The 25,538-nt window shown below is 31.2% G+C and overlaps 2 protein-coding genes across 2 annotated transcripts in view; one reads left to right on the plus strand and one right to left on the minus strand.

Annotated features, from left to right (window-relative positions):
* Window positions 1–25,538, minus strand: part of LOC121120007 (inositol polyphosphate-4-phosphatase type I A) — a 118,835-nt gene that overhangs the window by 82,075 nt on the left and 11,222 nt on the right. The gene's annotated exons all lie outside the window — the stretch shown is intronic.
* Window positions 22,793–24,600, plus strand: LOC121120960 (uncharacterized). The gene is made up of 2 exons (XM_040715833.2): window positions 22,793–23,646; window positions 23,717–24,600. The coding sequence occupies exons 1-2, from the start codon at window positions 23,070–23,072 to the stop codon at window positions 24,169–24,171; spliced, it is 1,032 nt and encodes a 343-aa protein (XP_040571767.1). The 5' UTR covers window positions 22,793–23,069; the 3' UTR covers window positions 24,172–24,600.

Below are 25,538 nucleotides of genomic sequence, written 5' to 3' on the forward strand. Positions count from 1 at the left end.
CTCACTTTTCGGTCTCGTTTTGAGAGAATGATGTGAAATGATAGAACATATTTAAACTAAATCAATTCTTAATTGTATAATTTATACAGATTGATTTCTCTGGGTGAAACTTCTTCTTAGAACTTTTGACACACCCTGTACAAATACAATATAGGTACGTACATATGTAAACATATGAAAGATAGGTAGCAAAATACAAAGGATACAACTTATCCTAAAACTTATTCAAACATAAAAACGAGTATAATTTAATTAATTAATTTTCCGTCAAGCTATACCTTTAAATAAAAGATTATTTCCATGGTGTATCTACAGTAATATATTATTGTATTGTATGCATACACATATCTTAATACCTTTTTCTTTTCTTTTCTTTAACTAAGCGTTCCATAATTAGTAGTAATGACTGCAATGCAAGAAAAAACCGCATGTACATATTAATATGTGTTGTACTCATTTAAATTATTATCCTTCTCTCTTGTTTTTTAAAGACTACATAAAGCTAATAATTGCCACTAAAAACACTCTAAAATGATAGTATACAAGTATTTTAAAAACGTAGAGGGCGCCATTACAAAAAAAACAAAAAAACAATTGGATTAAGTAGCTCTACCATATGATTCTTTTTGAAAGTAGTTACTCAGCAAAAAATGTATTATTCCATACATTGCTTATCATTGATTGGAATACTGTTAGTTTATTCAATTTTCATATAGTTTCGATAAGTTTAGAGTTAAATACAAACTGTTTAACGTATTCTTAAAGACATCAACTACATCCCTGTCCAGCAAATTAATAACCTTTGTGAGATATAACTACATTATTTCGTTATTAATATTCTGTTTCTAAATTCTTGTTCCCAATATCTTTGATATTTTTTTAATTTCCGAGTCTCTTTGATTGATCCTCAGAATATTTAAATATGTCTCAGGTAAACTACATATGGTCTTTTATCTATGAAGTGGTCAAATTTTATAATGCCTTACTGAGTGGCAATAGTTATAATCTCAAGTACAAGATAAGTTATTTAGTATTAATAAGTATGGGTTGTTATGCCAATGTTTTCAAATTTGATGCACCATCTAGTGTTCAAATAGACTAAACAAACAAATACTCATAAAAAGTATGACGATTGCGACTGAAAAAAAGTTTTAATCTTTTGGATAAATTGAAATTACTCTGTCTATATCAAACCGGTTAAAGTAATTTTGGCTACAATTAAAGAATAGTTATTATGTAAAAAATACAAAATTATGATTTTTTTGTTAACATATCTTTAATGTAGGTACAATGAAGATATTAGAAAATTCAAACACTATTTCCTTCTTTTATATTTAGCCTTTCACTTATCTTTTTAACTCACTTTTTTATGAAAAACAAGTTGACAAAAAAGCCAGGTTGAATTAAAATGTGAAAGAAAAAAATTGTTAATGAGATCATTTTGTTTTCCCATCTCTCTTAAGTAAAAAACAAAAACATAACGACACTTCTACACTATTTCAAAGCTAAGGCTATTAAGATACCTTGAACATTGTACATATTTTGCCTTCTCCTCCTTTTTTTTCAAGGGCATTTCCAAATGTACACATTCATAATATTATATATCGTAAACATAATGGCAATCTTGAGAAAATGATCAAGAAACTGATAAAGCCCAATTCTATATTTTTTTTACTTCAATATTTCACAGAAACATACATATTTTTCAGTCAATTATGAGTTTTACATTCAAATTACTTGAATGGGTTGAGATAGAACCCAAAAGTGTTATCTATAGCCTAGAGCGAGGGTCTTAAAGTTCTCCACTCTGAGCCCTACAATTATGAGTATTTGAAAGCCCAAACAGATATGGCAATGTAGGATATTTAAAGTTTGGACTAGGACTCTGTTGTTGTAAGATAAGTGAAAATGATAGTCAAATAGGATGCTATAAAATTTGGGGCTTTTTTAAGGAATGGCAATGGGAATGGGACTGAAAAAGACGAGACCGGGTCGATTTAGAGTCCCATATTAAGCTAATACAACTCTCCAATCTAGTACATTATTCCAATTAATCCTACGTAGGACATGCAAATTATACTTTAAGGTCGCATAATATTTACAATTATTGAAAAAAAATAATATATATATATCAGAACCCAAGTCTCATAAATCAAATTAAAGCTCGAGACCAGTGGTCAAAAAACCCCAGTACACGAAATGTTGTTATCTGGCTCTTCAAAATAATTCAAGATTTTTTGACAAAATTATTCCTAATAATCTGAAAAGATGTCAACTCGCTATCTCACCCATCTTATAAATATTAATATCATAATTTACAAGCTATATTCGAGTACAAGGTGTAATTGGACCTTTTAAACATGTACATACATTATTAAGATTTCATATATTTTGATCATAATTACTTTTGTGTTAACGCGCCACTTATGTATGTTCGATGTACATAAGAGAGGTTTTCCACCGGAATCCTGTATTTCTAGGAGTTTTACACCTAGGTAAAATTACCAGGAAATCCCCAATTTAATTATAATAAGTGGGGAAAAAAGTAATTTCGTTTTTACCACCCTTTTTTTAACTATGTATATCTTGTTCATTATTGGTCACATCGGATCAAACGATAAAGTATTGTAAAGCTGTGAGAGTATACTACAAACTATTTTCAGACAGTATTGTGCTTGTCCGATTCAGTCGTAAACTATTGTACATCGAGTATGGAATTCTCAAAAGACATAATTCACCATATTTTATATTTTTACTACCTCAAAGGGAAAAACGTATCCAAAGCATCCAAGAAAATTTTGCAATGTATATGAGGCCGATACTTTTTCAGTTCGTATTGCACAACAGTGGTTCGAGTGATTCCATTCTTGTGTAGTGTAGGTGAATGTTACGCCGCGCACTGGCAGGCCTATCCTAGAAAATGTCGATAAAATAATGGAAAATATTGAAGTATGTAGACCGTCATAATACCATTCTTAGCATAACCCAGGAGGCGAACATTGATCGTAAAACCGTTTTGAACCATTTCCAGAAAGCTGGATACAAAAAGAAACTCAAATAGGAGAGGACTCGTGTTTCATCAAGACAACACCAGGCTGCACGCATTTTTATGACGCCCCAGAAGCTCCGGGATCTCACATAGGAAATTTTTATCCATCCACCCTACAGTCCGAACATGACACCAAGTGACACCACCTGTTCCTGTCTATTACCAACGCACTTTGTGGTACAAATTCGGCTTAATATAGCCCTGTGACGATTGGTTGTCCGAGTTTTTGTGGGAATAGGGACAAGGGCATTATGAACATAGATTATCGTTGGTAACAAGTAATAAAACAGAACGGGGCATACTTGGCTTAAATCGGATGATAGTATCACTTCTTATAAAGGATTGAAATAAAGCGAAGACTAAGAAATTACTTTTACTCCAACCTAATATATAAGTTGAATTTAATTACATTATAATCATTTAAATCATTAAAGAGTTTGTTGCGGTTCGGATGGCGATACAAAATTTAAAAACAAAAACGGGACTGGTTGGAACTATCACAAAAACAACGGGCGTGCTATCAGTGATACAAATAATAATTGATGATAAATGGGTAAGAATATCATGGAATGTTTTGTTTCTTCATTAAATAATTTCACAGCATTTATTCTTTGCGAACGGAATCCCACTCTAAGAATATTTCCCAGGCAATGAGAGCCCTTAGTACATGCAATGTAGATATTTAGAAAGCCCAAATTACAAACAAAACTTTTGTTTTTATGACAAAATATGCGAATAGAAAAGGTATAGGAAAATCAAAGATAAAATGAATGAATGAATGGCTACACTAACACATGAGATATAAAGGAGAAAAAGAAAGGTTTACATCAAGTTACTCTAAGTAAGAACAATAATAATAATAAATAATTGAAAATACGTAGAAATAAAATCTAAAAGAAATCGCATGTGATAATGTAATTTGTCTTAAACGAGGGAAATATATAAGACGAAGACAATAAATAAAAAAATATTTATGTTAATGTGTGTAGAGATAAAAAGGGAGAAGAAATTAGTTGGATAAAAGTATGTAAGCAGGTGGGTTATCAAGTAAATAAGTTATTCTTTAGCAAACCTTCATGTTGGGTTTATTAATATTTAATTAAAAAGAAAGACATGACTCTTGACTCTTTCTTCATTGCAAAATACATAGAGGGTATATACTAATAGAATAAGACCCCAAATCAATTTTGAATGTCTCTTAATTATACAAAAGAAAAAATCATGTTTCAACGACATAAGGGAAATAATATATATATATATAAAATCAACTAAGCAAATCATTTGAAAATTATTAAAAGATGGGGGTAGTACTCCTCCAACCCTCTCACACAATATCAAGAAAACACTCATCCATATCCTCAAAACAAATATTTGAGCAACAAACCAAAAAAAAGTTTTAAAATTATAATATTTCGAACCCAACATTTAGATACTTTCTCTTTAACAAATGTTTCTTTTTTTCAAATTTTATAAAAACCTTTTTTGTATTAACTAATTATTTTAGAGTCTAATAATTAGGATAATTAATCATGAGAATATCCCAATCAGGAAGTAATGTATTCATCCTCAAATTAAAAGCCAAGTTTTTCTCTGGGCAGTTCATCAAATTAGTAAGTAAATGATTCAAAATAAATATAAACTCTTATTTATAATATAAAATCAGATGGTTTTTTTGAATAAATTCATATTTTTTTCTTTATAATTTAGTTTATGTTTGTTCCTTACACACATGTTTATATATTTTTGGAGAGAAACTCATTCCGTGAACAAACGAAAAAAAAAGAGACGCCATGATTCAATAATAAAAAGTCTGCGTCATCATAGATGCTATCACCACCATCAATGGATTAGTCACAACCCTCTTTGAATAATTATCATTCCAATCTCAATCCCAAAGGGATGAGGAGACGACCAAGGATAAAAAACCCTTGTCAAACTCAAATGTAATTAATGTATATACTTATTTTTATGAGAGTAATTCATCATACAAATAAATGGATTTTTGCCATGACTTAATTGCAGAAAAGTAGTTATTGAAGCAAAAAAGCAAAAAAAAAAGGATAAAAAGAACTACAAAAAGAAATTATGTAACTTAATTTATGAGGTATATATATATATATAGAGGGTGCACCATATGTCTTAGAACGACTGTTTTGATGACTGATTCAATAAATTTTTAGGTTCGATAACATTTGACTGAACATTTTTTCCTCTAACCTTTTTTTTCTTATCAGTAACAACAAAGTCAACAAAATAAGTAAAGCCATCATAACACTGCATCTGACACTGGGGAAAAAGCTATTGTTAAATTGCAAATTACCCCTTATAATTAAAAAAAAATACTACCCCATATTTACTCAGTTATAAGATACAGTAAGATCAACAGCAAGGAAAAACGATCAAAATCCAGTCGTACTAGGCCCAATTGAACCAAAATCTTGTCATATTCACAAGTGATTGTAAGTCATGCAAAACAACGGTGAGGTTGGAGGTCGTCAAGGTTCTTTTCGTCAGAACTTTGTGGCTATAAACATAGAATTATGTTACTACTGTTGCTTTCTAAATTATTTCCCAATCAATCTACTATTATAAGAGATATTTGTGTTCATAAGATATATGGTCCTCCCTGTATATACAAATATTTCAGTTTCTTGCTTAACAAAAAAAACAATAACTCATTAATCATGGGATGCCATTATAACTAAGGTTTTTAACTCAATCATTTCTACATAAATACATACTTGTTTGCTTAAAGAAATTGGATCAGCATTTACGTAAGAAAAAACCCTACTGCCTTTGTTTACCATCATAGCATGTCACATAACAGGGGTAGCAAAAGAATGATTGGTTTTATTATTGCATTATTTATAACATTTCTCATTCGTGTGGCCATAAACGAGGGATGTAATAAAGAAAAGAAAGGAAATTAAAAAAGGAAAAGAGTGAGTAATTTAAAAAAAAATGTTAAAAAGTGTGTTATTATACCACATCAATTATAATAATTATTATTATTTTTATGAAAATTATTCAAAAATAAATAAAAAAAATAAAACAAAAGTCACAACGATCCCAACCCGTTAAAAATAATGGGATTTTATTTTAAAGAATTATAACAAAGAAAATGAAATTGGCTTCTTATTTGTAATAATAATGAATATTATACCTTTTGGGTATACCTACACAATATACAATATGTAAGAAAAAACATAAAAGATGTTGAACCAGACACAAAAACCGTCCAATGAAATAAATTTTCAAGGTTTTGTGGTCACGCTCCATATATAATCACTTCAAAAATCAGGGGTTTTAACCCTAACTCCAGCCATCGAAAAATATTTTATTTACATTACTTTTTAATTTCTTTAGTGGTCTTAGTTTTTGATATAGAATTCGTGATTTTATATACTTTTTTCATGTAATCTACTCTCTATTTTTTATTTTTTTCTAAAGGGTATCAAAACTTTAATGACGCTTTTTAATTCACAAAAGCGGATTCTCACATATTCTTATACTTCTAATTTTTTTAGAAGAAGAAAGTAGTTTTTTATTATTTTAATTAAAAACTGCGTGAGAAATGCAATTGCTCACTAAAAAATCAAAAGCCACATGTACAATGTACATTAGGAAATACTCTTGTAGTGGACACTTCAACATTTTTTTAATAATAAGATAAGAACCGATAATAGGGAAGGACAGGACATGATTGATTTTTCAAAACCATATTAAGAGTCTCTACAATCCCAGTATATTATAACTATGTAGTTAAAGTATGCTGAGTCTTTGAAAGTTAGCTTATTGATATCTAATTCCTAGCGTTGAACACCTGAGCAAAAAAAACAACTATAAACAAATCTTTATGAGATTTTAATTGTAAAAGAAAGGATACCTATGTATTCCAAAATTCATCACTAATTTAAATAACACTAGATTCTGAATTTTCGTCGTGCTCTCTTGGTAATTTTCTCAACAGCTTAGAGCTCATCTCAATTATAGGACTATCATGCAAGGAACTGCTCTTGCTTTTAATAATTCCTTAAATAATCTAAAAATTGTAGGGACAAAAACAAAAAAGTAATTTTAGAGGAAACACACATCCTGGATATTATGGGCCTACACATGCTCCACACGAATACCAACTATACCAGGATGGAGGACTCCTCTGAGGTAACATCCTTTTTGTTGAAAAAAGTGTGATGATTCTACATTTTTCCAAGTCGAATATAATTATTCAATATTTATATTTAAAAAAAATGGTGATTCCAAATTGTTATTTAACTATATAACTACATGATTTTTATTAGAATAGATTCAAATCTCAATATAAAGATTATATACTTAAAATCTTTAATGAAATTTGATTTAATTTTGTATTTCAATATTCATATTGGTTTTTTCATCAACTGAAAAAATATATAAAAATATTTAGATTGTTTATTTTTTCTTAATAATCACATTTATGTTGTTATATTTATAATTTCCCAGCCTATATAAATAATTTATTTATAAAAATGATAAAATTTGATTTATTTTTGCTGTCCACAGAGAGTTAAAAAAATTTCAAAAGTTTAATAAAACCAGGGGTACGGAATATTAACAACACTAATAATTCCTTAAAAGTTTCGTCCCAGATAATTCTATTTATAATTTTAATTTATTTTTTGTTAATAAATTCAAACTTTCCCAAAATCCATAAAAAATAAATAAAGTTTATTATTGACAGTATATGTAAAAATTTACATCAACTTTCCTTCATCATTGATTTTTGAATTTATTATCATCAATGTGGGAGTCCTTAAAAACGAAAAACAAACACAAAAAACCTAGGATTGCATCCTTAATTAAGTTTAAAAGAAAAAATGCGAGATGGACAATAAAGAATCTTAATATTTAAAACACTTGAAAGAGCAATAAAAATTGTATATGTATCTATGAATGTATAAATACAAACCCCTTTGTAAGCAAATTTAAGGCCTTTCAATCTACAACTAAATCAATAACAGTGGAGTGAGGTCTTTAAGAAATTCAAGTGGCATTTTGTAAAGAGATATATATGTAAACAATCTTGTGCAAAGCTCAATCGGTGTTATAGATTAAAATAATACGATAATGAAAGAAGGAACAGATTTTTGTAGTTGCTACCTGAATAGGTGTTCTGAATTTTTCAGAACAGTTACTATTATTCTTATATTCTTGAAGAGAGAACATATAAGAATAAAGTATAGACTAGTTTGTGAAAGACGAAAAGTAACACTAATAATTTGTTGCAAAGTTATAAGTGAAAGTCCTCGTTGGAATCGAAGTAGAATTAAGGATCGAGATCGGAGTAATTCCTGCGAGTGTTATTGCAAGTTACGGAGTGGCGTTGGGATTATTCATTTCCTTCTTCTCACGTTTTTTTTAAATATTTGATTCTATTATTTTCAACTATGACTATTGGGATACCGAGGTCAGGTACAAAACTTTTAAAATGGCATACTAAATTGATATTAACCCCGGTACATGCAGCGCTATTGTGTTAAAGTATAAAAATATTGTTCAGCCAATGACGTAACACCATATTGTATATAGTCAAGCCTGTATTAAGTGGTCAGGTAAGGTAAACTAAAAAAGTGCAGGTGATCTATTAAACCAAGTTTTTTTTTATCAATTCTAAATTGGATAACTGGATATGTCCGCTGAGTGCGGAGCTATTCTTATAACAAGTGGCCCTTAGGTCAGGTTTGAAACTATTATATATATGGAAGTGTCCTGAGTGAAAAGAAAAGACAAAAAGGAAAATTGTACCTTATAAAAATAAATTCAATTTTCTGGGGCCCTCCAAATAAAAATCCTGTAAAGGCCTTTGAAAGAGCATGAGAAAGGTTCTTAACTACATTTTCGATTTATATGTTCAGTTATAAAAGTATTGAAATACCGATACCAATATTAGAATCGAAATTGGTCAGGAAAACTTTGCTATCGTGACCGGATAAGATCAACTTTTACTTATGATTTTTTTTAAATACTCCATAAACGACTTTGCATAAGAGCAACTTTTAATTATTTCAAAAATATCGGCATTAAAAAAATCAGAAATTTATAAAATATATTATGCACTCAAAAAACATGTATCACATTTTCCTGGCATACATTTATCTCCTGCAATGCCCATAATAACCATACATCAAATCCAAAAACAACATAATTTCACCCCTGGGTGAAATAAAGAGGGAAAATATTGCATAAAACTTTATTGGCAAAAACAAAGAAAAATAACTCAGTAATATGTCTCAAATCTAATTATGTACAAAGAAAAGTAAATAAATGCATATGTCGAGACAAAGGTGTTGTTAGTCAGTACAATATAAGGGGTATAATTTTAACTTATCCGGGAATATTCTAGTATTAGAGGATGAGCCAGAATGAAAGGCAGGTGAGGTTAGAGAAATTTCACTTTTATGAATATATTTAAACACTATTACTCTCACAAATCGACGTAATATGCGAATGAAACGCATAAAAAAATAACAAATTCTACAAAAAAATGTTTCATCAATCTTTGGACATGCACATTTCTCAGGATATAATTTGAGCATTTATTAATGTTTATTACGTTTTCACAGACGTCATAAATTGCATCATAATTAAAGTTAACGCTAAGATGATATTTTTACTACATAAAATCCACAAATTTTCAATAAATTTTGATAAAACTTCAATAAATGATATTAATTAAAGAAGAACACCTACATTGAATACTAGTAGACGCTAATGATAAACCGTATAATATTAAATAGTATTATGAACTGGAAATCCCTAAAAAAGGTTAGATTTGTAGAATAATTATTTTTGAAATCGATTGGGGACGATAAAAGTAGGATAATTTAGAGAAAAATACTTTATTCTCTCTATGTATTGTAATTATTAATTTATTGTCTAGGAAATAAGACTCTATAACGATGTAATAACAAATTCTTAAACATATTATTAGGTTCAAATATATAATAAAACTAGATAACTGAGGGATACGTTTTTGATAGACAGTAAGGCAAAAGTTCGCTATGTTTCTTAATATTAATTAAAAAAGAGGTTTTATTGTTATAAAACTTAAAATGGCCGGCATCACATTAGAACGCTTGATACACACGTAAGAAAGTAGATACTTGTAGAGGAGGGGGGTGTAATTTGCGATCAACAGTTAGACAAGCTCAGGACATCAAATTTGACAGTATATAAAAGAAAAATGGATCATTATTTATCCATCCCTAGAATGTTCTAGAGATGCAGGCCCGTAAATAGCGATAATATCGCTCATTGTATATCATTTATATGAAGATATTGTAATTAGTAAGCAATATGATTAACTAGAAATTATCATCCATCAATGCATGCACGCTCATGAATTGATTGTACACCATTTATACGTATAAAGGCATAAAAATGATGATTCTTTATCATACAAAACCAAAAAAATAAACATTCATCTATAAACACCTGCCAAAAGCAGGTTCATAACTTATTTTAATCACTTTCCTATGAAGGAAAAAAATGATATTATGCAAAAAGAATAGAAAAAGACAATTAAATCAAAGGACCTCCTTATTGGAAGGACTTACGTTCAAAAACGGATGATGATCTGGGTATATCGGCGCCACTTTGAAGTCTTTCTCTTTCAACTATATTATATACAAGTAGTACAAGTTGTATATTACATATACAAGAAGCGAGAGAAACAGAAGAGTCAGTCCAGGAAGACAATTACGTCTGCTGTTTGACTATAATTGCCTTACAGGATAAACATAGTGGAATATGTAAGTTAAACATAATTGATGGAAGCTTTTTTTCTACATCTCTGATCTGTATTTGTTTATATATATATATATATGTATAGGGAAAGGAATGAGTTACTCTTGTTGTATATAACTGTATTTACACACAAGACAGATGTCCCTGTGAGAGGAAACCAAAAGTATGACTGTTTTCTTCTCTTTTATTTTTATAATGTATACTCACATTTGTCTCGCGGAATTTATATAATATAATATCTTTTAAGCGGCCTTTTCTACTCTCTCTCTCTCTCTTCTTCTCCCTCTTCTTTTTTTCTCCTCTTTTTCCCTTGTCGTAATGCTTTCTTATTTTCTTTATGCTTTTCAAGGATGGAAGAGGGAAGGAAAAAGAAGAAAAGGATGGATACTGATGAATATGATGTACAATGGAGGCCAACAACATACTATTTAATGGTTCTACTAATAATAACAATCATAATAAATGCGCTTTAGCATTATTTACCGCCATCAAATTCAAATCAAAAGGAAAAGAAAGGGAGAAGAAAAAAAGAAAATCTTTGATTTAATTTCGTTGTTCCCCAATTTTTCTTCTTTTTTTCCCTTCTTTTTATTTTTTTTTATTTTAGATCTTGATCAAGTGAAAAAGGAAAAATATATTTATGAAAGTATATGTCTTACATCTATATACTGGTATATGTTTATTATGTCATTAGTCATTAAACTACTCATAATTGAACAGGATGACGGAACTCCTTGCACAAATTCGCAACTGACCATTGGTTAACAGATGTCTTCAGGGCATCAATATTCGGGTGCCGGACTTTGCAAGCCTTCTTCCCAATTTGCCACCAAATAGAATAATCCAGTGGATTCAGATCTGGGCTCTGAGGGGGTCAAAGGTTCTTGAGCCAGAAGTTCATGTTGCTACACATCCACTCTTGTATAATATTAGCAGTATGGGTATGGTTCCTTCAAACCCATCAAGTTGTCAGCCGCAGGTAACCAGTAACCAACAGGAAACCATATTGGAGGCATTTTTCCTCCACTTGATACTGTAGGCCCCAACAACATCACAGAGGCCGGATGTTTGGTTTTGGTGACTGTTCCGGTGCTGTTGTCAGCCTTGTCAAAAGCATAACAACAGATCATTTTGCTTGTTGTAGACGGGGTAAACGGTAAAGGTATTTTCATCACAGAAAAAAATTACACAGTTGCTGCTGTACTTCAGATCATTCAAGAGTTGCTGACATGGCTGAAGACGGAGTTCTTTTTGACGGAAGGACAGTAGTGGCCTCTCAATTCTTCTAAGTGACCTTCCTCCAGCCTTTCGGATGGTCTTGCCCATATTAGACCGATACACCTTCTTCTTCTTGGCGTACCCTGACATTTTCATCGTTGGGTTGACCTTAAAGTCCTCCACGATATCTTCAGAGTTCACTTTGGTGAGTATTCAACTCTCAGATTTGCCTTAAGGTTGTCCCCATCAGCCAAACGATTTTTGAAACGACTGACTGTAACCTTGCTGACGTTTAATGCCTTCATGATGTCCAAGATGGTCCTCCCTACGCGGATTAAAATGCCTATTATGGCTCTTCTAGCCATAATTTGCAACATATACAAATTTTTTGTTTACAACATGTACATCCATCAAAGTCTTAGAATCTAAGCTATTCCAAAATAATCAAAACTTTAAGATTTAATCAACAACACCTATTCAAAATTATTTTTTATAAGGTATCATTGCTTTTTCTACACCGGTATTTGGTATAAAAAAATAACCGATCTATTATTCTAATTGGCGGCAGCAGAATTCCGGTGTTTTAATGACAGTCTGACAAGGTCTTGCTAACATAACTAGTTCTTATTGGGGAAATTGACACGAAACAACAACATGGCCAGGGACCCATATGTACTCACTGACCCTAATTGTAGTTCCCAGCTTCAATAAGTATATGGTAATAACTTTTTCATTTGATTTTTTACTCCAAAGACCAATATTATGACTGGATTTTTTGAGTGGGGGTGAACAACAATAGAAATCTTTTTTATATATAGTTCGATTTTATACCCCAACAATGGAAGATATTGTTTTTTGGGTACTTATATGTGAAGCATATCGATGACCCGTAGTCTTTGATGCTGCTGCGAGTACATTATAAATTCAACTGATACAATTAACCCTTTGCTTAAAAGCTTATATACGCCTCTACAGAATTCTGTAGTTTGATTATTTCACACGTAAATGAATTATTTAAGTATAAAGTACTTTGAATACCTCCCCCCCCCCCTCATCTAATGTGAACTTTTGATGACATAGTGTGTGTTTCATTGTCATATAATGTTAAATATGTTGCATAAATCATATTTGTACAACTTATAAAACTAGATAGGGAAGAAAATTGGTCCACAGATTGAAAACGATTAAATTCCAATTTACTCGTTGAGATCATGATCTAGACCAAAATATCGGATCAAATTTGTCTAGAAAAAATCAATTAAGACCGAACTAGAAAAAATTGGTCTCAGAGCGGGTTTCATCACTAGTAAATATATTAGGTAATGGCAGTACTAAAAACTAATATTTTTTCTTGAGAATGGTGGATTTGACTAAATAGGCCTTGAAATGATATAATTGTGCTACGTTTTGTAGCCTTATCAGGGACGTGAAGGGGATGAGCTGGAGGGGATGTAGACCCCCCTTCCTACAAAAAAAGGGAATTTTTTGCGCTTTACTAGAAAATGTAATATTTGAATTTTTATTGCCAAAAAATTAAAGATTTGAAATTTAATACATTTTTAAATGTATTTTCCAAAAAATTTAATATTTTAAATTTAATTTCGGAAATTTTTTGTGAACAGCTGTAGATTTTTGAAAAATTATTCCAGAAAATTCAATTTTTGAAATTTTTTCGGATTTTTTTTTTCCATTAACATTACAAAAATAAGCCCCCCGCAAAAAAAAAAAAAAAAAAAAAATATCATCCTGCGGACTCCCTATTTATCTCAAAATTAGTTATAAATAGAGAGTATATATTTAAGCTGACTTCCTTTATAGCAGACATATTATGTCGGTCCTAAGAGATCGTGCTAAAGTGGACTCTGCCGTCTACACAACATATGCATAATGTATTCATGAATCTCAAGTGATTTATTTCTTGAAAGACATCACATTGTACCAAAGGAGCTGGGTCAATTAATAAGTTTCATGCAAATCACGTGACATGACGTCATAATAACACCACTTTTCCCCAAAGAAGACTCCGACACACATCCTTGGAAAACACAGCTGATGTAGAACCAATGAAAATTTTATACAGTATCAGATAGTATTAAATTAAATTGGCTTATATAATTTTACATTTTATGTAGTACAGGCAGCAACAGAACTTAATTTACCAAATCAAAAGAGTTTATTTTTTGTTCCATAATTTTTCATGTTTGTACAGCTTTGAAAATCATATCAGATATGTGGGGTTCCCCTCATTGTACATACACTGAACTTCGATATTTTAATACATGGTGATTTTTTCATTTTTTTGTTTATCTTTAAAGAAGTTTTAGAGGGATAGTTATTGTATTAAAAAAATATGAAATATTTAATTGGCAACATATCTTATTTTATAGTTGTGGATGATTGGTTGATTTTGTAAGTTATTATTGGTCATTCTGCAACTTAAACTTCTTGATTTTTCCGAAATAAATCTTCTTTCAATTACCCAAATTGAAAAAAACTGCATCAATTAAAAAAAAATTACTGTACACCGGATCAGATGACATAAACTTTACTTCTCCAGTGACACTCCACTTCTTCTGTGGAGATATTTGTTGCTCAAGGAATTTTGTAAATTTCAAATGAAGAAAATCAATTAACAATTAACTGATTTTCATAAATCGCACCATTAAAAACTCAGGATATAAATTGCAATTAATTTAATTTTATAAACCATCAAACCATTTTTCGGCAATAGTTATTTTTGACGGCAAACGAACGTTCCTCACTACCTTAACGCATGATAGCAACTGACTTTATTTCCAAAAAAAAAGTTAGTATCTCGGCTTTCTAATGAAACCACGACCACCTTTCGACTATTTCTACAGCCTGATTGCCACGTATTATAAAAAAGGAATTTATGTTGTTACGCCCTGTAGATAGTGTAGATTTCTATGGAATCATGTATATTCGTTTTTTTACACTAACACATCATCTGGACAAATGAACATACCTACACGCTCCTACAGGACGACTCAGTCTAAACAAATCCTCTTTATATAAACAGTCGATATCATCTATGTATATAAATATAAATTTAAGAAAAATGATGTAATCAAATCGCTATATATAACTGCCATCACTAAGGATGACAATATTATTAATAGAAACAGGCTATAGAAAAACCTTACATACAGAGTACGATAGGGAAATTTTCCGCGATCAAGAAGCGAAACCAAAACTTTATAACTTTTTATTAGAAAAGTATAATGAGAAATGTTATTGAAAAAAACTTGTGTTATTATTCTGGGCAAGAATGATTCAATATGGGGGTCTCCAGCATCTATCACAGCCTACACACTAGGTTGGAACTTGGTTCAGGTTACCACAATATAACTGACGGACATGTTGGCGAATTGCTTCTTAATACTTGCCTTAAGCTCTTGCACATTTCTGTGTGATGTCTTCCCAATTTTGCTCTCTAAGACACTCCACACACTGAAGTCGAGGGGATTGAGATCAGGACTGGAAGAAGGCCAGAAGGACTAGTCCCAGATATCAGGAAAGTGCTCCTTGCAGAAGTTATGTGTCTTCAAGGCCGTATGGCTGGGGGCACCCTCTCGGGTCCACACATAGTTGTTCTCAGGATAGTTAGCATTGAGACAGGGCTACATTTTCCACCTCAGGGCCTTATAGTAGGCCTCAGTCCCGATTTTCTCATTGGCCTTGAAGAAGAAGGGATATATTTTCTTCCCATCAGAGACCACGACTCCCAAGCACATTGTTTGGACAGGATGTTTTGTCCTGAAGGTGCCCTGGAATTTCATGCTGCTATAAATCTGTCGTTTCTGCGGTTCAAAACCTGGTTGACTGTAAAGATCTTCTTTTCTTAGAAGATTTTCAGAGTCGACAGATTAATCTTCCAGTAATTAAGTACTTTTTTTGGATCTCTCTAGCCTTAAGGCCTTCATCCTGTTGGTGAAGAGATGTCATGGAGTCCTTACAAAGCTATTAAGCCCGATGTCATCATGAACTTATCTCCTGATGGTGATCCGTTGAACCTGTCAGCCAAACGACGCATTGATCCTGTTGGACCTTCCTTGATTTTGGCCTCCAAGGACTTGAGAAATATTTCATCTCGCCTCCAACCATTTTCTCCACTTCCTGGCTTCTTTTTGACACCTTTCCCATTCTCCTTGGCCACCCTGATGTTCCAGACTGTTCTCACGGTCACGCCGACAATGTATAAAATTCTTGTTGGATCAACATCCCCGTCGAGAAGATGTAAAACCCTTTGCCTTTTTTATTCCTGTTCACTCATTTTTTTGTCCGATTTTGATCAAATTAAAACAATACGCAAGAAAAACAACACGTGTATCGGAACTTTGCTTAAGATGTCACCTGAAACCTTGATTAGGGATAAAAAATTAATTTTAATGATGCCGGAAAATTCCCTGTCGCACTCTGTATATTAAAAAGAAAAATCCATGTAGATAAAACAAATCTATGAACATTTGTTACATATGTATAGTGCGTCAATACAAAAGTAATCTTTGAGAAAAATAAAGAAGATGATAAATTCACAAATATTAATTAATACGTATATTCTTAAATGTCCCAAAATTTCATTGACATATTATTCCTGTCAATAATGGATTGACTGATTGAGATACCCAAAGTTATAACCATAGTCTAGAGTATTGCTCAGCAACCCATGAAAGATTTTCATCCGTTTCATCAAAAAATAAACTTTTTTCATATGAAATCATTGTTTAATTCTTGATATTTCATTAATTCTTCAAATATGAGACGGATTTTTTTTTTTTTTTTTGCCAAAGTGTTTTGAGTGGAAGAAAAAAAATTCTTTGATTTTTAATTACTTGCTCAGAAATGTAGAAATCCCAAAATTTTGACAGTCCTTCTCATATATTGAGGGCCCCATCAAATTAGATACAAAAGCCGTCATCATCGATCAATCTTCACCGTTTTTATAAAAATAATAAATACAATAATTAGGCCTAAGTTAATAACAATATGAAAGTATTACTTATACATGAAATATCAAATTCTATTGTAAAAACTAAAATACGTTACTATAATTTAAGAGAAAACGATACCTCAATTTGGATCATTTTTCAAAGACCGATAACAGGAACGGTACTAATAGAGCCCTAACATGACACTACATTAGCTAACTAAAGAGTATCGAGGCCTTATCTACAGCCTTCATTTTGTTATCACAAAGTTGTAATACAATGTCGTTTATAATAAGTATTAATTGTCGTTAATTGTGAACAATGATTTTTGCAATCCTTAATTCCAATATACGACACATTCGAAGAATTCATCATAATAATTAAATAAATAGAAATATAAAATTCTTGATAACTTCTAATTCTAGCATACTTTTGTGTTGATGAAACTCAGATTTATCCTTTCCATGTCAGTTATACCCTTCCGTTTTATTAAGCATGATCATTGATCATATATGTATAATATATTTTATATACGATTTGAACAAAATTTAGTGAGTGAAATAACCTATTATTGGGACACTCAAAAATGAAATTTTAGATGTTTAACGCAATCCAGCGAGAGATTTGATCTCATTTTCATTTGCAAACTTTATCTTGATCTAAGGTGTCGGGGTGTGAGTAATGTTGTCTTTCTTGGACGTTCCTCATGATAGCCTTCACCCTGGTATTTGTTCTGGGGTTAATTTCTGACTTCCCTCACCCCTTTTCTTTGCAAGTGAAATTTTACGATGGATTACAAACTTATCCATATCCTCCATGTTTCTTGATTCTATTGCAAACTGTTGGTTTAGGAGCATCCAATTTCTTGAAAATCGATTTGAATTTACTGCAATCTTCTCTCTGACATGAAATACATTGTTGTTTTGTCTCGGTTATACTAGAAAATACCGAGGTAGTTCATCACATCTAAAAGGATTCTCAAGATAGGATTTAAACTACTCCGATTAAAGAAACTCTCGACTCTCCTGATCTTCTTGCTTGAATAAATACATATTAAAAGTGATATTCTAGACTCGGATGAAAAAACATAACAAATATCAGGAACTGACCGTGAAAATAGCCGAAACTTTTGAGGGTGTCAATATTTATGCACATACCAGTATCTAAATAAGCTAATAAATCTTGACGAAAACTTATCTAAAAAACATCATTTAGTATTTTTTTAATAAGCAGTAATTATTTCGGCCCAATATATAATTTTTTCCATGTTAATATCATAGGAAAAACACAATAGAATGCCAATACATATGGGTATGACTTTATGTATAATACATCATTTGACAGCTATTGTGTTATACAAAAAGTAATTAATATAATTTTTAAGTAACCTCTTATATCAAAAAATATGGATGAAACTTGACAATACTTTCTGACCTTAAACATATCTATATCATATTATAGTTCTTTTATGGAAATGAGAGGATATCTCCTCTGATTTTGAAAAAAAAAAAAAAAATATGAACAAAATCAAATCAATATCTACTTTTAGAAGGGAAGATTAGATTTTACAATGTTTTCACAGTTTTAGAAGTGTAATGTTTCAAAAAGTTTTGAAATTTATTGATTTTTAACCATTTCACATCTACTATTCATTCGCATAAAGTTAAAAAGTTGTACATATATTTCAATGTACTTATGTAGAGTAAAAAGAGTGATAGAAATGCATTTTTTTAACGAATGATAATAGTAAGAGGCACTATTCAACTAATTATTGGATGTAGCAAGTGAAAAAGAAAGAAAAATTTTCTTCAATAAATGAAAATTAATTACGAAAGAGTCGAATACACTTGGTTAAACAACTGTAACTACAAACAAAAATAAATTTCCATCCTATCAAATTATGTCTAGTTTTGATGTTTGCTTTATTTTTATTTTTTTTAAATTATTGTACAAAGAATCTTCAAAACATTATTTATCGACATGCATTTATAAAAATAAAATCTAGCCGTAGTACCCAGAGTAAATAGGCGTCGACGAACATGCACACTTTGCTTTAGTAACAAAGTAAATAACTCCCCAACAAATCTGGAGGGTTACTCCCGTTTTTCATGAGCCCACTCACACGTGATTGCTCAATACTTAGATATTAGCTCCTTAAGAATGAAAAAATAAGGATAACAGATTGAGAAACATCGTTCAGGATGCCAACGAAAAAAAATCCCACGCTAAAGCCTGAGTAATATTTACAATCCTAAATTTATGTATTCCACTTTTTTTTTCTTTATTAATATTATATGATAAGCTAGTGAGTGCTTTAGTCTCTAGAGCACTCTCTGGCTGAGCTTTAGCTACAAAAGATCGATGCTAAAGTTTATCTAAAGTCACATCAATTATTTTATATTTTATAAATGTATTTTCCTTTTCTTTTCTCTTTTATTTGAGCTGTAGCTACACACACTCATTGTTAACAATGGGCCCTAAAAACATATTTTATACAACTATCATCGGTAGAAAGTTACATAAAATATTAGTTGATCTCTACTTTTCATTCATTTTTACATAACCTTTTGATACAGCTCTAGACACTATATTTTCTTTTCTTTTTAAATATGATAGGTTTAGATTTTGAATTTTTTTTTTCAAAAAATTTAATATTTGAAATTTGATTTTTGAAATTTATTTTTCCAAGAAATTAAAAACTTCGTGTGATTATCTATGTTTTTTCGTAATTATAAAAATAATGCTAAAACTCGAGTTATATCGTTGCTAAATATGGGATTTAAAGTCAGTTCTTGAAAAACCTCCCAAATTTTAAAGAGTTCTTCACAAAGCATCATTTAACTTATATTATAGTTAATACTAGAACTTACTAATTAGAATGAGTGAAGTAAGAAAATTTTTGCTACCTCTAAATCCCTTATAATAACTCATTAGTATTTTCCATTACATACAAACTTACAAATACAATATCCACGTGTCAATATTAAGCAGGTCCAGTGATTAAATAAAATTATCTGCATTTTGACCTACTTTTTTATAGCAAAATATAATTGCCATTTATACAATAAAGGGGGAAAACACGCTCGTCCATCAGGCAGAAAATAGGTAACGCCAAGAACAGGTAGAGTAGTAAAAAATATATATTTCTTCAATACTACAACTATATATAGAGATGATTGGATAACTCGAGCTATTTGGGATCAGTCAATATTTTTCAAGAAATAAAAAATAATAAAAAACTTCCGTTTTACTATGAATTTTTTTATTTATTTTATTTGCCATTATCATGGTTTTCTTATTGGAAGAGGGGATTGGAGTGTTTATAGATGACTCATCATTAATAGATCGATAAATTCTACTTTTGCAAAAAATATTGGGGTAGACCAGGCCTAATTTCTTGTTGTGAAAATCAAGAGCAAAGTAACTAGATTAACAGTATCCTTTTTTAATGATTTTTTTTTTTTGAAGAAACACTCTACTATGGACTATCCGGGTTAGAAAGATTCTAATTTGACTGCATTTGGAATATCTCAAACATATCACATTTCCACCTTTAAAAAGATAGATAATTTTGCAGTTATAATATCTTGTTTAGGAACTGTTTGATGTACAACAATAGTGACTGGAGCACCCTCTATCCAATAGAAAACTGACAGGATATCAAATTTTAAACACCCAAAGAAAGTCGAATTTCTTTCGAAAAGCTCAAATTACTCCAGACGTCATCAAGAACAAAAGTATCCTATTGTATTAATTAATTATTTGAAGTATAAGTTAAAATCTTCCACATACGAAGTATTATATTGATAATTATGGATAAACACAATGGTAAAATAAATAAGATAATCTTAACCCTATTTTAATGTAAAGAATTCATTGATAGATCAGCGAGTGATTCAAATCAAAAAGTTCCCAAATTATGGAAGGAGATAACATTATTTGACCTAGAAATTGTGAGGGGAGTCTGTGTGCATATTATGTGTTGAACACTAAAAAAAAAGGTGCTAAGGACATTTTTCAAAGGTATTGGATATTTTTATTATAAATATACTAAAGGGATGATGTATTTATCAACAAACAAAAGGGATTATCTAAAAACAAAACATTAAAGGTTATATCCTTTTAAGTTCAAGCCCAAAAAATCATACTTTCACTTATTAGATACATAAATTTAGACGTAGTATGATGTTCTTTTGAGTTGAACTCAAAGTAGAACTCACCTTGAAATGAAATAAACCTGGGATTTTCGACTGATGTCATCTCCATTTAGAGTGTGAGCTATAAAAGGGAATGAATTCATTGAGATATAAAATTTGCAATATTATATACGAGGTGTGTTCAAAAGTAAATTTGGTATTGCTCTATTTTTTGATTTTTGATCATGTTGGTATACACTCACCACAAACATTTATTTACTGATTCAACTAAATCATATGTTTCGTTTGTTTGTGATAGGCATAATGGTTAGTAGTATTATGGCGTTTTTTTGCTATCTCCATTGGGACGATTGGGCTTCGGTTTTGATATCGTAACTATATACCCATGATTCGTCACAAGTTATGACAATTTTTAAGCAACTAAGGATCCTCATTGACATCTGCCAACAGCTCAAAATACTTCCAATTGTTATACCTCTCATAAACAAACTAAACATATGGTTTAGCTGAAATATTAAATAGTGAACTAACATAAAAAAAAACGATCACACCAAATGTACGTTGCCCACGAAATTTGAAAAGTCACCTAACTTTGTGAATAAACGTCGTATATTATAACAGGTAACTACTTATGTATGGCAGTGTTGTGCTGTCAGTCTTTATTATATAGTTTACTGTCAGTACTAAAACGGATTAAACCAACAAGAAATAAAGTTGAGTGACGTCATCAAGGACTAAATTTGATAAGTTGTAAGGACTGAATTGCAGTTTTCAGTCCTAAATAAGGACTAACTCAACATGAGTTATGTATGTACAACCTTTCAATTTGTTTTATCATTTTGAGTCATCATAATATCAAAGTACAAAACATTTTTCTCCCTAATATTCAAATAAATGTCTTTAAAAGGTTTTTGTATTCATATAATTGATATTAACAATGTGATGTTATTTTTCTTTAATTATTATAAGATTTTTTTCCCCACTTTTTATTGTTATTAGCAGTGTCTAAAGAATTAATAAGAATATTGTATTAGCAGAAATGCCTGCCTGCACTGTATGAGCTTATGGAGAATTCAGAGTAGAGGAACTAGGAGTAAATCTGTTGTCTGAGGACAAGATACAAGAAAAAGTTGTAGTCCATTAAATAATGATATGGGATCTCCTCCAGCCTCAGTCCTCAGGCCAAGGATCGACTACTATGAAAATAGTAATGATGATGAAAGCTAGCAACACCCCTGTTCCTCCACATAATGAGATGTTTCATGATCCTCCAGAGTGCTTATTATCTCGAAAAAGTCGAGATCCATCTCCTTCTTCTCCAATAATATATTCTTCGCGTTGTGTGGCTGCATTTAGCGAAGTTATTAAAAGGTTACAATAATTTAACTTCAACTTTCCGCTATGGTTGTCTCCAATTTCGAGATAGAAAGAGAAAGAATAACGAGCAGGGAAACTTATAGAGAGTACCCGCCGAAATATAAGATAATGATTAGTTGAAGAATACAAATGTATGTAATGCAGAGACATATTTAGGGGAAATCACTGCTAGAAGCTTTCTTTAGTTTTACGGGGCCACCTATGTAAAAAGCGTGCCTCAATGATGCTGCATTTTGAGAGGGAAAAACATAAAACGAGATATTCAAAGCAAATTCATACATGTAAGTGTTTCTATATGACATGATGAGTATAAGCAGAAGCACCAAGATGAATTACCAAAGGAGTGTACTAGTATATAAGTACAATACATACAAACACTCTTTGATTTTATGTATAGTACGCACATAACCTGTTTTCCCTTAACTCCTTTTCGGAGTAGAATCTAAATATATATTTTCATTGTTAGATATTATACTGAGCATTACACATATTTTAGTAGTGTTTAGGTTTTTATATCGTGAAGAGGTATTTGTCATGTTCTTATTCTATCATTTGTTCGTGTCTCTACTCCTCCTTGCAGAGGATGGCTTCTCACGATCTCTAGAAAGTAATCATACCAATAAACCTCGTAATAATAATGAGTCTGGACATAACTCTGTCAGAATGATGATGTCATCTGAGACGAATACAGATAAAGAATTGGTTTCTTTTGAGGGAGATGAGAAGGATTCAAAAGGATTGGATGAGTTAGAAGGAGCTAATGCTTTAAACTACATGTTCTTCAAGGAAATAGGGAATGAAAAAATCCTCAAAGAAATATTCCTAACGTGTGCTGAGAAAAATAATACCATTCCATTCCTAACAAGTAAATTTGATTTTGATTGCTATGCGATCGGAGAAAGGGGACCTTGCTCTGGAGAAGATGAGTGGTTGGTCGTCACAGAAGAAAAATCAAAGAATGATGATTCATTTCCATGGTCCACTTGTAAAAAGAATCTCTGCCATGAATATGAGGATAGAATACCCTTCAACGACGACTGCCTTGAAAAAAGTGCATCCCCTTTGTTTTGCAACAAAGGAATGAAAGTTGAATTAAATATCCATGGAAAAGGTATTTATTGATACTAATCCCATACTTTTAAATATGCCTCATATTTATATGTACCAAAAATTTCTTCCAGGGGTCTGTGTTTGCAGGGAAGGATTTATAACAATAATTGAGTCCAACAAGTTCCCTCATTGTTACCAAGAGCTTCTCCAAGGCCCATGTGAGGAAGGAGAACAGTTGATAAGGAATGAAATCACTCAAAAACCCGAATGCCTTCAAACAGAGTGTCAATTCGCAAACCAAACCAAATGGAGCACGGGAGAATGTTTAGAAACCGTCTTTTGTGGAGATGATGGAATCGTTGTTTTTCAAGGCGGCAAATTAGATTGTACAGTAGCAGTTCGACAGCTGATTAGTGTACCTTCTATTTGTGGGGACGGTGAGTCCAAGGATGCATCTGGTAACTGTAAAGAGATCCATGATAACTTTGGAAGAAACTCACGATCACCTTCCGGGAAGATCAATTTCAATAAAAATACTCTAAAGAGACTCATGTGTTCCAAGCATCCAAATAAATTTAATTGCTAAATTCATGGAGAAAGAGAGAGAGAGAGAGAGTACATTGTTCTATTCTGTCATGAAAAGAAGAAGAAAAAAAGCCTTTACGGATGTATCCTTTTATAAGATTATAATTACACAATGTATTCAATGGCTCAAAAAAAAAAAATGATAAAGAATAAAGATTTTCTTCATGTATTACCGAATGAAAAGAAGGAACGCATCCACGCAGGCAAAATAAAATCTATGAATTATTTTTTTTTTAAATTATTTTATTGCAGTATTTTAATACATATGTACTTTACAAATAAAAATATAATCAAATAATTAAATTGTTTGTGAATACCCATGTATCAATTACAATGGATATAATAATAAACCTAGATACAAGTACAACAATTAACTTGTCCTTGTGCATTGTATTTAAATACTGAAGTAAAATAAAAGATAGTGCATGGATCTGAGAAGAAAAGTTCATTTGAGAATCGATTTATGTGAAACTCAAAAAAAAAAAAAAAAAAAAGTATACGACACCTTGAAAAAATAATTAAGAGATTGGAAAAAAGGTTCAGGTTATTGTAGTTCATACATTATTATTTATTCAAGTAACTACATAAAATTGCTTGAAAAAGGTATTGCAAAAAATGGCGTAGCTTGTGTGTCTAACAGATAGATTCCAAGAAAGTGTGTCTTTATCAAGATGAATAACCAGGGCATTGAAGTCGAGTGAACGATCATATATAAGAGATTGAGTGTCTTAGCAACCATTTAGTTCCAATTTTGCCCTGAATCATGGAAGCGACGTGAAGAATTGTTGAATTAGCTCGAGATGGAAACGACGACATGGCTATCATCGATTCCACTGGGCCACCGGGAAAGACTGTTTACGCTTGTATGAGTCTGTCGACGTCACAAGGACGCTCCAAAGGGACCAAAAGAGTACCTCGACATTCTTGCTGGCCTGAAGAGATCAATTGAGGCGAATCCAACGAAGGCCATCTCAAAGATGGAAAAGGTCCGCTCTGTGACTACGATGACAGTAACTAAGGCTTTCAAGGTCTAGGGCCTCACCTCATATGTCCAGATCCAGGCTCACCTACTGTATGTAATTAATTCAAATGAAACTCCTATCACACTCGAAATAATTGTCAAAATGGGGGTGGGGGATGGTATTGACCTTTCTGCTTAGTAAAACTGGCTACTACTACAAATTGTTACACACCTGCTAACTCAACCATGCATATAATGTATGTATTGGTTATGTAAAGAACATCTACCTACAAAAAAAATTGGTATTCGAACATTATGATTTATAAATTTGCAGATATGGATAATAATACTTTAGAATGCGGATAATTTGCAGATATAAATATTTTATACCTTTCTATTATGTATAA

Source organism: Lepeophtheirus salmonis, chromosome 6 (genome assembly GCF_016086655.4).
Source record: "Lepeophtheirus salmonis chromosome 6, UVic_Lsal_1.4, whole genome shotgun sequence".
NCBI lineage: Eukaryota > Metazoa > Arthropoda > Copepoda > Siphonostomatoida > Caligidae > Lepeophtheirus > Lepeophtheirus salmonis.

Bases quoted from the DNA above. Each gene is read 5' to 3' on its own strand.
- LOC121120960 (XM_040715833.2), top strand. From the start codon at position 23,070: ATGTTCTTATTCTATCATTTGTTCGTGTCTCTACTCCTCCTTGCAGAG. The intron at 23,647-23,716 runs GTATTTATTGAT...AATTTCTTCCAG, and splicing joins ATTAAATATCCATGGAAAAG to GGGTCTGTGTTTGCAGGGAA.